At 30.5% G+C, this 15551-nt stretch overlaps 1 protein-coding gene across 5 annotated transcripts in view; it reads left to right on the top strand.

Moving 5' to 3' along the window:
- The window catches only part of LOC117170663 (myc box-dependent-interacting protein 1), a 109709-nt gene that overhangs the window by 61838 nt on the left and 32320 nt on the right, over nt 1–15551 (top strand). For all 5 annotated transcript variants that reach the window (XM_033357590.1, XM_033357588.1, XM_033357587.1 and 2 more), the window contains one exon: nt 15088–15223. In XM_033357590.1, the coding sequence (XP_033213481.1) occupies nt 15088–15223 (136 nt within the window). The remainder of the gene's footprint in view (nt 1–15087; nt 15224–15551) is intronic.

The raw sequence follows: 15551 nt of genomic DNA, 5'->3' as shown, positions 1-15551 counted from the left end.
ATTTTGATCAAAAACATGTAGTAACGCTAGCTTCAGGTGACTCTGGTATGCGAAACTCGGAAACTATTCGTAGTTTCAAGATCTGCTTTGCGCAGGAATTTATTGCTAATTAAGTGCTAATATATTCTGTAAAAACTAAATTTTGTGCCCGGTAATTTTGATCAAAAACATGTAGTAATGCTAGCTTCAGGTGACTCTGGTATGCGAAACTCGGAAACTATTAGTGGTATCAAGATCAGCTTTGCGCATGAATTTAGTGCTAATTAAGTGCTCTGGATTTGTGCTATTAAAAAAATCTGGGCACTTTTAGTTTTACCAAAAACGTGTGGTAATACTGGCTTCAGGTGACTAGTGTGTAATGCTAGCTCAGGTGACTCTGATGTTGTGAAACTCGGAAACTATTAGTGATACCAAGATCTGCTTTGCGCAGGAATTTAGTGCTAATTAAGTGCTCTGTATTTATGCCTTGCAAAAAATCCGGGCACTTTTTTTTACCACAAACGTGTAGTAGTGCTGGCTTCAGGTTACTGGTGTTGTGAAACTCGGAAACAATTAGTGAGATCAAGATCTCCTTTGCGCCAGAAACTAAATTTTGTGCCCGGTAATTTTGATCAAAACCATGTAGTAATGCTAGCTCAGGTGACTCTGATGTTGTAAAACTCGGAAACCATTAGTGATATCAAGATCTACTTTGCGCAGGAATTTAGTGCTAATTAAGGGCTCTGGATTCATGCCTTGCAAAAAATCCGGGCACTTTTTTTTACCAAAAACGTGTAGTAGTGCTGGCTTCAAGTGACACGTGTTGTGAAACTCGGAAACTATTAGTGATATCAAGATCTGCTTTGCGCCAGAATTTAGTGCTAATTAAGTGCTAATATATTCTGCAAAAACTATATTTTGTGCCCGGTAATTTTGATCAAAAACTTGTAGTAATGCTAGCTCAGGTGACTCTGATGTTTTAAAACTCGGAAACTATTAGTGATACCAAGATCTGCTTTGCACATGAATTTAGTGCTAATTATGTGCTCTGGATTTATGCCTTGCAAAAAATCCGGGAACTTTTTTTTTACCAAAAACGTGGAGTAGTGCTGGCTTCAGGTGACTGGTGTTGTGAAACTCGGAAATAATTAGTGATATCAAGATCTGCTTTGTGCCAGAATTTAGTGCTAATTAAGTGCTAATATATTCTGCAAAAACTAAATTTTGTGCCCGGTAATTTTGATCAAAAACATGTAGTAATGCTAGTTTCAGGTGACTCTGATGTTGTGAAACTCGGAAACTATTACTGATATCAAAATCTATTTTGCGCAGAAATTTAGTGCTAATTAAGTGCTCTGGATTTGTGCTATTCAAAAAATCCAGGCACTTTTAGTTTTACCAAAAACGTGTGGTAATGCTGGCTTCAGGTGACTAGTGTTATGAAACTCGGAAACTATTAGTGGTATCAAGATCAGCTCTGCGCAGGAATTTAGTGCTAATTAAGTGCTCTGGATTTATGCCTTGCAAAAAATACGGGCATGTCACTAATAGTTTCCGAGTTTCACATACCAGAGACACCTGAAGCCAGCACTACTACACGTTTTTGGTAAAAAAAGTGCCAGAATTTTTTTCAAGGCATAAATCCAGAGCACTTAATTAGCACTAAATTCCTGCGCAAAGGAGAATTTGATACCACTAATAATTTCCGAGTTTCGCATACCGAAGTTGTGGTTTCAGCTGAAGCTAGCATTACTACATGTTTTTGGCCAAAATTACCGGGCACAAAATTTTTTTTCTGCAGCATAAATTGGCACTAAATTATGGCATAGTGCCCACATCAATATGACAATGTTGTAATTCCAGCTTCCGGGACCTGAAAATTTGACGGTAGGGCATTACATTAGTCTTAAATATGAGCCCTTAATCATTGCTTAGAAGAAATCACTAAATTATGAAATGGTGCTGCCAACTTTATCAACCTGATGTGATTAGTGCAGCGTACGTTGTTTTCAGACTGTTTTCTCCAGATGATATAACGCTTCGAGAGGAAACAAGGAGAGTTGCAGAAGGTCTTTAATGTTACCGTGTTATCAGTCCTGTTTTATTTATTAACTATTTATAAATAGAATCCTTAGTTATTTATATTCATTTAAATCTAATTTTGATTCATTGAATATTTTGGATTCAAACTAGAGATCGTCGCCATCTTCATGAGAATTTGACCTACTGTACCAGTACCAACAATTACCTATTCGAGGCGGGTTTACTTTTTTGTCGCTGTAAACGTGTCTCAGAACCGTTATTCGTTTAGCATATCTTATATGTAATGCAGGACCGAGCTCAAAAAATGTTAAGTTCTCCCCAGATCGTACACGTAAATAATTATGAGTAAACTACTTTTTGCCCAAATCGACCGATAATTTTTTTTGAATTTTTTCAACTGGCAAATTAAAATATTTTATAAGATCTGTGGAGAAATGTTAAAGTCCTATTTTCAGTCTCTTATAATGTTAACAAATAAAAAGGTTTAAATATGCTTTTTCGATAAGCTAAAATGCCATGGTTTTGGATTTATTTTTTATTGCTAATTTTTCTTTTGTTATATGATTTTCATACTTCAGAAACTGCGATTTTTTCATGAAAATCGGTCACTGAATCAATTAAATAACGATTTTCACTTATTGCTAGTAAAATATCACTCAATATAGAGAACGGCGTATTCGAAAGAATATCTTCAAATTAACGAACTTAATAAAGATTAATTCTAAGTTCGTAAAGTTTAAAGTCAAATTTTAAAAATTGAACAATTTTAAGCTCATACGTTTAATGATGTACAAAATCACAGATTTACCCAAAAGACGAAGTGTCTAGGCTCAACGAAAATATTTCTTTTACGCTCATCTCATTGAATTTTGGTGAACTTAGAAGCCGCCCTTTTCCAGATAATTTTCAGAGGAAATACATTAAAAACTGTATAAAATTTTTAAGTAGAAGCGATTTTTTAGTGTTCACAAACACACAAGAATAATTCAAATTTATCAATCTTAAACCCGTTCAGTTATAAGTACTCAGCTATTTAAGACAAATTAGTTTTATAATGTACGTCATTTGGAAACTTTTACGTGGCTCTTATCATTATTATGCGGGTGAATGTGGGCTATCTAAATTTATAGTGACATGAAAACTAAACATATACGTTTTACCTCCTAAATTCAAATTTTATTTCCTCCTTAACAAAATTTCAAATATTTTGAAAAATACGGATAATAAACTTAAATCTTCTAAATTTGGTATGTAGTACGGGAAATTAATTTATGAATATAAAACAGCATCATTTTTGCGATTTAAAATTTGACAACAACTGAAGACGATTTTCAAATTTTAGTATCTTCAGAAAAATGTTTGTTCGGGATTCAAACCAAATTGGTTTTAATGAAATATTTATTTTTTAGGTATAAAAAATTTGATTGATTAAAAATAGTTTATTTCTTTACTTAATAAAATCATCAACAATAATTTGCAATGTAACTTTTATTATCTACTGTTTAAATATTGTATCTTAAAGTTTAAGAAAATAAACTCAATTTCGAGAAATTTTTTCAACATTTGAAGTGATACTTTAAGAACCGAGGTATATACCTAATTATAGTGTGGCAAATGATTTTTGGAAAAGATGAAAAAGTTGATTTAGTTTGTAAATTAAACAGTAGCCCCTCTGAAACATTACAAAAACAGGAAAATGAGATTTTTTTATGCAGTATTTTTGCATTCGCTTTTCTTTTGGCCAAGAAAATATCGATCAGAGTCTCGGACGAATCCAACGAAACCAACGAATCCGATTATACATATGGTACGGCTGTTGTATCTCGCTGCCGGCATTGATACGGGTTTTAACTTTCCCGAGGCGGAAGGTCGTGGCCGAAGTAACGGGGCACGCGATCTTCCATACAAATTCCATCGCCATTAATTTTTAAATTACGATTTTTTCACCTAGATTATTTAAAGAAATGATAAATCATAGTGTTTATTTTTTATTTTCATATGTTACCATTTTTATCCAATGAAATATATCTTAAATAAATTAAATGATAAATACAAATTAAGATGTAAAGCATTTTAATGTCTAAAATCTCATATTACTTGAAAATTGTTCTTTAATCGCGAAGTTCGCTGACGTGAAAATGAATGAGTTTTGCAAAGTGCATTTTCCACGATGTACGATAATCAGGTCTCAAGTTTAAACACATAATAAACGTCTCATTAAACACTTTCTGGCGAGGCATTGTGTGTATAGAAGAAATAAAAGGTCGGAGTACCTCTCACCTTCTTTTGCCAGTAACATTGAGAGACTCGATAAATAACCTTCTTACGTAATTCGTCAATGCCATTTACACTCATCTATCTAGACAATTGTTTGACTATTTTATGCCCGATAATGCACGATCATTTTATTTCAACTGAAACTAATAACATTGCAATCTGTAATTTGAGTTCTGCGTGTGAGTGAACTAATTAATTTATTCTAAGAATCATCCCCGTGCTGTTAACTATCTTAACTGTTAGCATGAATCAACGATATATTTATAAAGTTTGAGTACAGTTTGCATAGATTCTGTTTATAGAAATTTATATTTCGATACTTCCTTCAGCGTTTTAAACTTTTATGTACAAAGTAATATGTTTCCACAGGCTATTAATGTGATTTAAGAATATTTAAATCTAAGGTTATTTATGTTATTTCGAAATACGCAAATTAGTGGAAAGCTGTTTTTTTTCAATTTTTAGACAACTCATATTACACAATTTTCAAATAAAACGTCCTCACCTTACTTTCTCCTTTTTAATTCTTCTTAGAAATTATTTCTTTATGCTTTGAATATATCATGATTCGAACATTTCAAACCTGCCCGTTACACCTGCGATATTTTATTAGTACAAGCGCATTTTCTCATTTATATGAAGAAATAATTTTGCTAATATTACAGATTTGGAAGGTGGCATGAAGTTATATATTCTCCTTTGTATCTATTTATACACGCTACGTGATAAATATTAAATTAGTGAATCTTTTAGAATGTTTAAAAATGTATTGCATCAAAGAATGTTGAAAGAATATCTGTAATTTTTTCAGATTTTTTCATAAATTCGCCCTCTTTCTGGGAACAGGTTAGAGTGGATGCTTGAAAAAGGAGGCCGAAAAAAACAGTTTTTTTGGTTTTGCCCTCTAACTACTGACAACAATTTTTTAGGATAAAATTGCTCATATCGTTGAATTGGGAAGACTTTAGGCCTACAGATCCTTTTTGTGAAACAATTCAGTAATTTTTTTGGTGCAAATTGCAATCAAAAGAAGTGAGGGGCCTCGACATTTGGTCCTGATTTTATTTGACTTTTATTGATTTTGATTGGTTTAATTTGGCGCTCTCTAAATATCAAATAGTGAAAATTTCACTAATTGAATTAGTGATTGAATTATTCACTGCTGAAATAGTGATTTTTTGGCTTTTCACTTTAGAATTAGTGGTCTTCTACTTTAAAATAGTGATAATTTCACTGTTTCCCATTAGTGGATATTATTTCACTCTTATTTAGTAGTTTAATTCACTATTTAATTAGTGAAGTCGAGATTGAAGCCGTGATTACGTGATCGCGGCTATTGGTGGACTCGCGCCAACCCGCGCTCACGTCTCGTTTGCATCGTTTGCTTCGTTTACATTTGCCAGCTTGCATCATTTTTCTTTCTACGAGCGTAAAAAATTTTTAAAACAAAGGATAGTAATATTTTCCAGTTTATTATTCATTCGTGTAATTTTCCAGTGAATAGTCTCCTCATTATGTGGCGATATGTATATCGAGATGAAAACATTTGCTACAGAACATGAGCGCTGTGTTCGTTTGAAGGTTATGAAATTCAGCTTTCCATTCATTTTTATAGAAATACATGAAAAGATGAATTGAGATTTTTCTTTAGTAAGTACAGTATCAACATAATTAATTTAATTTTTAAATATACATTATAGTTTACTTCTATAACTTTTAATATAGTTTACTGTTGGGGTTATTGGTTGACTCCAGCAAATATTTTATTTCTCTGTGTAATTAGTGATTTGGGCTACTTAATTCGTGATTTTCCACTATTTAATAGTAGATACTTTACCTCTCAAAACCACTATTTTCTAAGTGAAATTTAACTAATTGATTTAGTAAAATATTTTCACTAATTAAATTAGTAGGTTTTCACTAATTCGTAGTGACCTGCTTCTCGCTAATTCAATTAGTAAAATTTCACTATCATATAGTGAAATTTCACTAATTCAGATTTAGAGAGCGTGATTTACAAATTATAATTTTCATTGCAAGAGGATTTAATACAAAATAGGGGATAATGTGTCTCAAATCATCCTCGGGGATCTCTATTTTTCTGTAAAAAGATGCTTTTTGAGTCGAATGAAAATCACAGCCAAAAGAATCTCCTAGTCAATTAATATTAATTCTATCACCAAACATCAATAATCAACTAGGACATCAAGTTTAATGGTTACTAGCTGACAATGGCGGGTATGCAAAAATTGATTTGAGTAAATACGTGTATAGAAAATTTCTCCAGTAAATAAAATGTAGCAAAATTATTTAGTATACTGAACGATATTTGGATCAGAATTGACTTTAGGAAGTTTTAAGAGGAAGAGCCTCTTGGCTTTTTTAACGCTTGTGTTATTTTATGTCGAAAGAGAAAATTCTGGCATTTTTCCCGTTAAAAACCTAACTTCACGGTGCACCGACCTGAAAGATTACACTCGTCGTCGTGCACCGTTTTTCTGTTATCCAAGTCTTGTGAAATCCGTTTTTCAAATAGTTAACACAGTACTACTTTAGAGTTTAGACTCAACATATTCTTGATATTTAGTATACAATTGTCATCTTTCAAAAAGTACTTTTTTCATTATTATAAAGTCTGCCATACGCCCGCATATTTCAAACTGCTCTACTTTCTTCCATCATTTAATACACATTTTCAGTATGAGGTTACTTCTTAAATACTTTTTTCGGTATCATTCCAGATTTGACTAAAAGCTGCTTTTATTGGTTTTTCTTGTTGAAGCTAATGAGTAATTCATAATTGAATTTAATAAAGTAGTGAAACTTATAAATAAGAAAAAATAGTTAAAACACAAAAGTCTATACATTTAAATCATTCGCACTGTAAATTTTAATTAGTAAAATATAACTGATGATCAGTTAAAGTCTACTAATTTACATAGCTAAAATGCAGTTACTGGTAAATAGTAGCAATGTACTGATTTAATTATTAAAAAGCTAAATTACTAATTGAATCAGTTATTTTGAAGAATGGTGTCCAGCCGTGGAACTACTAATTGAACAGTAAAAGTGCAACTGATAAAATCTGTTAGTTTTGAGGGATTATGTTGCACATTTTTTTCCACCTTAATTAAAATATGAAATCATACTAACGTTAAAACATTGTTTATAGTTTTGCAATATAAAATTCTCTGTGAAATTACGAAAACTATTAAAAGATGACACAACATCGTTTTTGAAATTGTAACGTCCTTTTACATTGTAATTGGATAACATTGGATAACAGCAGAATATTAATGAAGCCCTTAAAGGATATGGGAAATAAAATATCACTTTAGCTCGAACTCGTTATTGAAACGCTGTAAATCGTTCATAGGTAGCAGTACAATAGCTTCAATAAGTATAATTTCGAAATCGACTTTGGAAAGACGTACGTCATCGCTATTGGCATGAAAGAATCATCTAGAGGTTATGTTACCTATAAGTGATCCAGTCTAGTTATATTTTACTCTTTAACTTAGTAGACATCACGGAATAACTAATTCATCAGTCAACATTCAATACGCTGATTCAACCAGTACAATTCTAATGGATTCAAAGTATGAGAGCAGACTTTGAAAGTAAATTACCGAAAGAAATTCGAATTAGTTAAAGTTCAGTTTCAAATTTTCAATCCCAAATGGACATGATTTTAAATAATCTTATTTTGTATTATTTTATAAATTTTTGATTGCTGAATGCTTTAAAATTCAGGATTCAATTTTTCCGTTAAACAGTTTTATTTCAGGTGCAAAAATGTTTGAATTGATTTTTTCAAATCTCAGATTTAAGCAAAAGATTTATTTTTAAGTGTTTAAAATTGGAAAATTTTCAATATCCAGTATTTCTAAATTTACATTTGCAAGGTTCACGTTTTAAAATTGTTTAATTTTAAGGTCTCAAAGAAAAAAGGGAATGTATAGATTTGCTATTTTATCGTGCACGATAAAATGGCCAATTTAACTATTCTCTTTCCGTGCTACGTTCAAAATAAGGTTGAAATTTAGAAATTGCTAATATTTTTAAATTAGTAGATTCGTTAATTTTAAATTTTATTTATAGAATTCTTTTTTTGATCCCGTCACGATTTATTTGTATTGTTTGCATTGTTTAATTTACTAGACTTAACATTTGAGCTTTCTACTTTGTTGTGACCACAGTTACTCAGCTTAATTTGGACATTTAATTTTTCAATTATTTATATTATCGTTTCGAAATGTCAATTTAAAAGTTTATATTTGCAATTCTTTTATTTTTTAGGTTCTAAAATTGTTTGAGGTTTTCGTTTTAAATGCTACAAAATTTGCATTTCTCACATTTTTTATTTTTTATAAAGGTTTCAAATTTGAGCGCTTAAAATTAGAATTTTTTAGCATAGAACTTTTTCAAATTTCAATTTCTCATTATTTTGAGATTTCCAATTTAAGAATTCTTTAAATTTTTATATTAAAAAAATGTCATTCTTACGAGTTGAGTTTTGAGTTCCTCCATTCTGAGCGAACAATGTTAAATTACAGCAGTCTTAATATAAAAGGATCTCAATTAATATTTTCTTGGCTGCGTATTGTAGTTGCTGAGCGCACGTGCAGAGTAGATCAAAAGCTCAGGTTTCCGAAGATGGAGATTAATTGCTGGCCACTTTTAGTGGTTTTAATATAATTACAGAAGCTAAAACGTATCTTTCGAAAAGCCTTGCTTTATTGAGGAGGCCGAGGCACGCGCTGAAGATTTTTTAATGACTTTTCACCACTTTTTCATCTCTTGTCTCTGTTTTATTTATCCAGAGAATGACGAGCTTATAACTCAGACGACATCGAGGCAAGAACTTTATTTCAACAGGAGCTTATATTGGCGAAATCAATCATGTTTTATTTACGAGACAATCGCCAGAGGCGCCAGTTATAGTAATTGGCCTATTATTGGTTTTTCCAATTCTCGCTCCTGCACGAAGATACCTTGAAACCATATTTTCAATAATTTGACAATGGCTTAGTGTTTTGTACGTGCTGTATGTAGGACAGGTATCGTTTTTATTGTTCAGAACGGTGTCAGTTAACGAGCTATGTAATAGAATTAATTTTACTTTTTTTCTCGTTGCCACGTAACCTGAACACCGACAAATTATTGTCCTTGAGAAGTGCAGGTTGTAATTTAGATTTCAATTGTCCATTTAAATGTGCTAATTGAACTACGTCGGAGTTAATTAGTTGGACGTTTATTTTGAAGCTTTTTTTAATTCAATTTGTAATATTATACAGACCTCGGATGTTTTGTCACATTTTTATTTTGTTATGAAAAAAAAAAAGATTTATTTTCTCAAATTGCTCATAACGTAACTATTTTTTCACTTTAACGTTAAAATTATTTTCTAACTTCTTCGCTAGATTCGGGCTAAAATAACTTAACTTTCATCTAAAAAATCGAAGTTTCAAAAGATTTCGCGGGACTTCACAGATATAAAAAATTTTCAAACCGGTATTTTAAAGGGTTTTACTTATTTCAAGTGGTTTTGAAAGATTTCTATTGATTTTTGGAATTTTAAAGTATTTTGTAGGTTTTCAAAGCTTTTAAGGTATTTTAAAAGAGTCCAAAGGGTTTCAGAGAATTTCAAAAATGATTTAATCGTTTCAGGGGTTTTCTAAAATTTCAACGTGCTTCAAAGGTTTCAAACGAATTTAAGGGGTTTTAAAACAGTTCAAGGGATTTCATAGAATTTCATAGATTGAAACCTTTCTTTTAACAATTCGAGGGATTTACAAAAATTTCACGAGATTTCAAAGATTTCAACAGATTCCAATTATTTCAACCGATTTCAAGGAGTTTTAAACGATTTTAATTGATTTCGGGAATGTTTAGGTATGTTATTGAATTGTAAAGTTTTTACGGTATATTTTAAAAGAGTTCCAAGGATTTGAGAGAATTCCCAAGATTTGAAAATTTAAAAAATGTAATCTAAAAATGTAATCTAAAAATGTAATCTAAAAATGTAATCTAAAAATTTCACGAGATTTCAACCGGTTTCAAGAGGTTTTAAAAGAGTTCAAGGGATTTCAAAGAATTTCAAAGATTAAATTTTTTTTAAACAATTCAAAGAATTTCTAAAACTCACGAGATTTCAAAGATTTCAACATTTTTCAAGGGGTTTTAACAGATTTAAACTGATTTTAGGAATTTTAAGGTATGTTATGGTATTTATTTAAAAAGGTTCCAACGGATTTCAGAGAATTTCAAAGATTTCGAAAAAATGCAAACAATTCAAGGGATTTCTAAAAATTCCACTTTGGTAATTTGAATCAGTTGAATTTCACTAAAAATTAGTAAGATAAATCTAGCTATTTAAATCGGTTAATATTTACTGAGAATTAGTGGTTATTCACTGAAATTACTATAATTTTTTTTACTAATTTTACATTAGAAAAAATTACTGAAGTTTCAGTAAGAGTCACAAAAATTTCAGTATCATTTACTACTGAAAACCCATTAAAATATAGCGCAGTTTGAGTGCATAATCACTGATATAAATAGCCAGAAGTGTGTCACTTCAATGAAATTCCATTGATTTTCAGTGAATTTTCATGAATTCGAATTTAGAGAGAGGAATTTTAATAGAGTCCAGAGGATTTTAAAGATATCATATATGAAGGAACTTTGAAATCGCGGTATGGAATGTAATGTAATTCGATTTTCGTGAGATTATCAGAGATTTCACCAGACTTAAAGGATTTTGTCAATTTCAAGTATTTTCAAATGATTTTAAGAGGGCATCCTACGCATTCCAACTGTTTTCTAGAGAACTTTAGCATAAATTCAATTAAATGAAACTTCAAGGGATTTTTCAGGATTACATCTGATTGAAGGGATTTTATAATTTTAAAGGGATTTCAATGAGTAGGTTTTTTTTAATTCGAAGAAACTATACGATGTTTCAAAGTTTTTAAGGTGTTGAAAAGAATTTCGTCATAGCATTTCAAAAAATTTCAAAGAATTTTAAGAAGGTGTTCAGGATATCAATGACATTTAAAAGATTTTAGAGGTTTCTAATGGATTTATAGAAATCTTTAGGGAATAAATAACATTTCTAGAGATTTCTACGTATTTCAAAGACTTCAAGGAGTTGATCGATAATGAAGGGATTCGTTGGACTTTAAAAAAAAATAGTAAGATTTCTACAGATTTCAAGGGATTTAAAGAGACTGACGAGTTTTCGAAATAATTTTTAAAGGTTCTTAACATATTTGAGAGATTCTGAAAGGATTTCAACGCACTGAAAGAAATAGTTTGAGATTAATGGCAATCCGAGTTTGCTTGAGAATTTCTAACTGAATTACAAAGAAAATTGTACTGTCTCAGCCATGCGAATTGGAGATTTATAACCTACGTATAAGAAAATCACCAAGCCTAATATGACAAGGCAAGTTTGTTTGACTGAAATGATAGTTGGGAAAAGTGTAGTATTAAATATATGATTAAAATATCAAAATATTGTAGTGTAGATACAAGAATTTTATGCCTCGCTATCATGGCTATATTGAACGTCTACTTTTATCAACTCTCTATTTGAAAGAACACTGCGTTTAAGTGTTGCATTGGGCATCTGGCTATTTGCTTGATACAGCCATACCAATCGATGTATTGTACCGTGCATGTTACGCGAGATTGATGAGCTAGTGAGGTGAGCGTCGACTCGGCATTACTCGCCGTCTTCTGACTTGTTTTATAGCAAATAAATACCTAACTCCAAAATATGTTCAAGATTAATATTTATTAAATATTCTATTAAACAATTTCTAAACTAATTTTATGTATACAATAGGTCAGGATCTTTAGGTAATTTCGTTATTTTACGCCTGATTTCAATTAACAATATTACAAAGCATTTTAAATGATTTTTTAAAAATTCAAAAAAGTTGAAGGGTCTTCATGTAATTTAAAAATATGTTTAAGTATCAAAACAGATTTTGAGGACTTATTTGATTAAAAAATTTTTTAAGTTTATAATTGAATTTCAAAGGATTTCAAAAAATTTCAAAAGATTTCATAATATTTAAAAGAGTTCAAGATATTTTAAAAGAATTTAAGAGATTTTAAGTAATTTTGAAGAATTTTTAAGGAATTTTAGTAGAATTTAAATGATTTTTAAGATTTTAAAGTAATTTTAAAATATAAATAATGTTCTTGATTTCTTTAAAGTCTGTTAAATCTCTTGAAATCTTCGTAAATTTTTATAAATCATTGAAAATTGATTAAATTTCTTAAAATATATATTTATTTCTCTAAAATCTTTTAAAATATCTTGAAATATTTTTGAATTTGTTGAAAATCTTTTTTAAATACATAAAGTATTCAATAATAATTTGTAATATTTCTCAAATTATTATATTATAAATATATTATTGTAAGCTTCGCAACATTTTTTATAGAATGGGTTGCAAAAATTTGCAGACGGTTCTGCACAGCTCGAAGCTATAGGTTAGCCGCGAGGCTTTAGGCGTTAGGAATGCGAAATATTCAGGGTTCGAACCCGCGACAAATAAAAATTTGTATAGCGTGCGATTATAAATAGTGTAGTGATTGTGTAATACAAAATAATTGTGTATTCGAACATGTGAACAAATATTAAAGTATAAAGTAAATAATGCAAAAGATTAAATTTTTTTTCGGCGAGAAATTGGTTTTAAAACTTCTTCGATATAGACCGTATTTTAGCTCCAAGTTTAGATTTTATAGAACTATTTTACGCTTTCCGTATGCCCTACCTTTCAATCGAGGTTACGTCACCCCGGCCTTTATATTTGATAGAACTTTGTAACACATTTCGTTGAATAGTTCAACGCAATTTAAAACAAAGACGATTTATTTTTTTTCCGCGTATCTTTAAAAAATAATTTTCAACGAAATTGTGAAAGGTGCAGCTGGGAGCTATGCGTATGGTTGATTTACCCCAACCAAATTCTGTTTGACGAAGCCATCTTATGTTTAAAAATATCTATTACAACATATGGCTGAAGCAGTAATATTGCTTCAATAATTATGGTATGGGTAAAATACTAAAACCGTATCGCTGTAGCTGAGCGAGCAATACATTATAGTTGGAATAACCTGAATTATGTGTGTATAGTCGAATTATTTCTTTCAGTGCGGTGTCAAGCATTTACGGTACTTTAAAAGTTTAAATGATTCAACAAGATTTTGTTGACTATGTTCTAAAATCCGTGCTACTATGTTGACACTATTTTGAATTTATCAAATGAGTCCGAATCAGAGGCTTGATTATATTAACAACTTTTTTCTGCTGCTTTATCATTTTTCTTTAAATTAGCTACAGGCTACATATTTAAGCATGATTGAAGGATGCTTTTTGTAGAAAATGATTAGTAGGATTCCGGTTTCGCAAATTCTGTCGAATTTCATGATAGCTTGCGTCTTGTGCTGCAAATAGAGAAAATATAACGTATATCGTGAGATTGGAAGAAAATCATGTTCCAAGAGCACTGGGAGGTGCTCGCCTACTATAATAATAAATATTTAAAGCAGGTCGGCTCTCGTATGGACGTTGGGCATACTTACACGTTAGTTCCCACAGATTTCGTACTACCAAGAGCTACCACCGAAAAGTCTTTACTTATTCATATAAGGAGATTCGCCGGATCCACTCGCTCCTACGCTTCGACAATTACCTTGTAAATCGCCCACTGCCGCTGACTTCTATTGTCGTTTTGCACATTGCTTCAAACCTATATTTCAAGCTTTGATTCAATTAATTTCTTGTGCCCAGCTTTGACCTTTTATGGCTCTCAATTAATCAGTTATATATAAATAATTTAATAAGATTTTCCAGAATTTCTTTTAGTCTATTATTATGTAACGAGAGTTTAAATGATTCATACTAAATCTGTCAGACACCACGAATTGTGCAATTGAGTTTCGTTTCATAACTTTTTCAATGAAAGCTTATTATCTGAATATTAATTTGTCACAGTAGTAATATGCACTTTCTCCCCGTTTTCGAGAAAATCAACTTTCAAATATTCCTCACAAGCCACATAAACAAATTTATTTTCTATAAATGTTATCAATTTTTTTCATAACTTCTGATTGATTGAGAATTGTATGCAAATGTTATAGTAGATTGTACAAATGGTACACTTTTTTCTTTTATGAGTCACTGTTCTGTTTGAAAATTTTGATTACAACTAAAATTTTTAGTTTTGAAAACCTCCATATAGCTAATTTTAAATATAATTGGTAGATATGATGGAAGTGATTGATAACATTTATATGAAATAAATTTGTTTTCCGTTAATATCGGGGTGGCCATAAAAAAAGGAGTTACAAAATTTATTATTTAAATAATTTTGGAAGCTTATTGAAGACAATTATATTTATGAACATTTAAATAAATAAAAATTAAAAATAAATACAAAAGAGTCTAGACGCAGCGAGAATTATTGAAGACGCAAACTTCTGACTATGAATTAGCCAAACCGTGGGATATAACTTACGGCCAATATTTCAAAGTCGATTTTCTCGAAACCGGCGAATAAGCGAAAACTACTACAAAAATTATAAACCGATATTAAAATTCACACTTGGCGGCCTCTCCTTGTATCAATTTGATCTTCAGATTGACTGTGTTACTTGTGAAATAAATTTTTTTTCGAGCGGAGGCCAATAAAATTTATGTTTAAAATTAAATTCGTTTTACAATCTTTTGTTTTCACATACTTAGTATTTTATTTTTTGTTTCAGTTTTTACAAAATCTGGGGAAAGTTGACAGAACCGCAGATGATATATTCGATGAACATCTTCAAAACTTCACTAGACAGCAAAATGCTGCAAATAGACTTCAAAAGGAATTTAATAATTATATCAGATGTGTTCGAGGTGAGGTATCATTTTATTCTTTTGAAATTCATGAATTAAAGTAAAAGAGAAAAATGAAGTTCATTTTATTCATATTCAATTTTTACCCATCGAAATAATATAACTAAAGCAGGGAAAGCTAAATGGTTCTAAATCCGCTTTTTGTCGAAATTGATTTTTCATCCAAAATTAGACTTTCTTGCAATGTTTCAAAGTTTGTAACAATTCGACGATTATCATAAGATTTTAACACGTATTTATCTATTGGAGATATTGCTATGAAAAATTTAAGAATTTTATACTAGTACTATAAATATCCCTTTTTTGTCCAATACTGTTATTTGTTCAT

This window comes from Belonocnema kinseyi, chromosome 4 (genome assembly GCF_010883055.1).
Source record: "Belonocnema kinseyi isolate 2016_QV_RU_SX_M_011 chromosome 4, B_treatae_v1, whole genome shotgun sequence".
Classification (NCBI taxonomy): Eukaryota; Metazoa; Arthropoda; class Insecta; order Hymenoptera; family Cynipidae; genus Belonocnema; species Belonocnema kinseyi.
The sequence above is the reverse complement of the archived record's forward strand: the minus strand, read 5'-3'. Positions and strand labels throughout refer to the sequence as shown.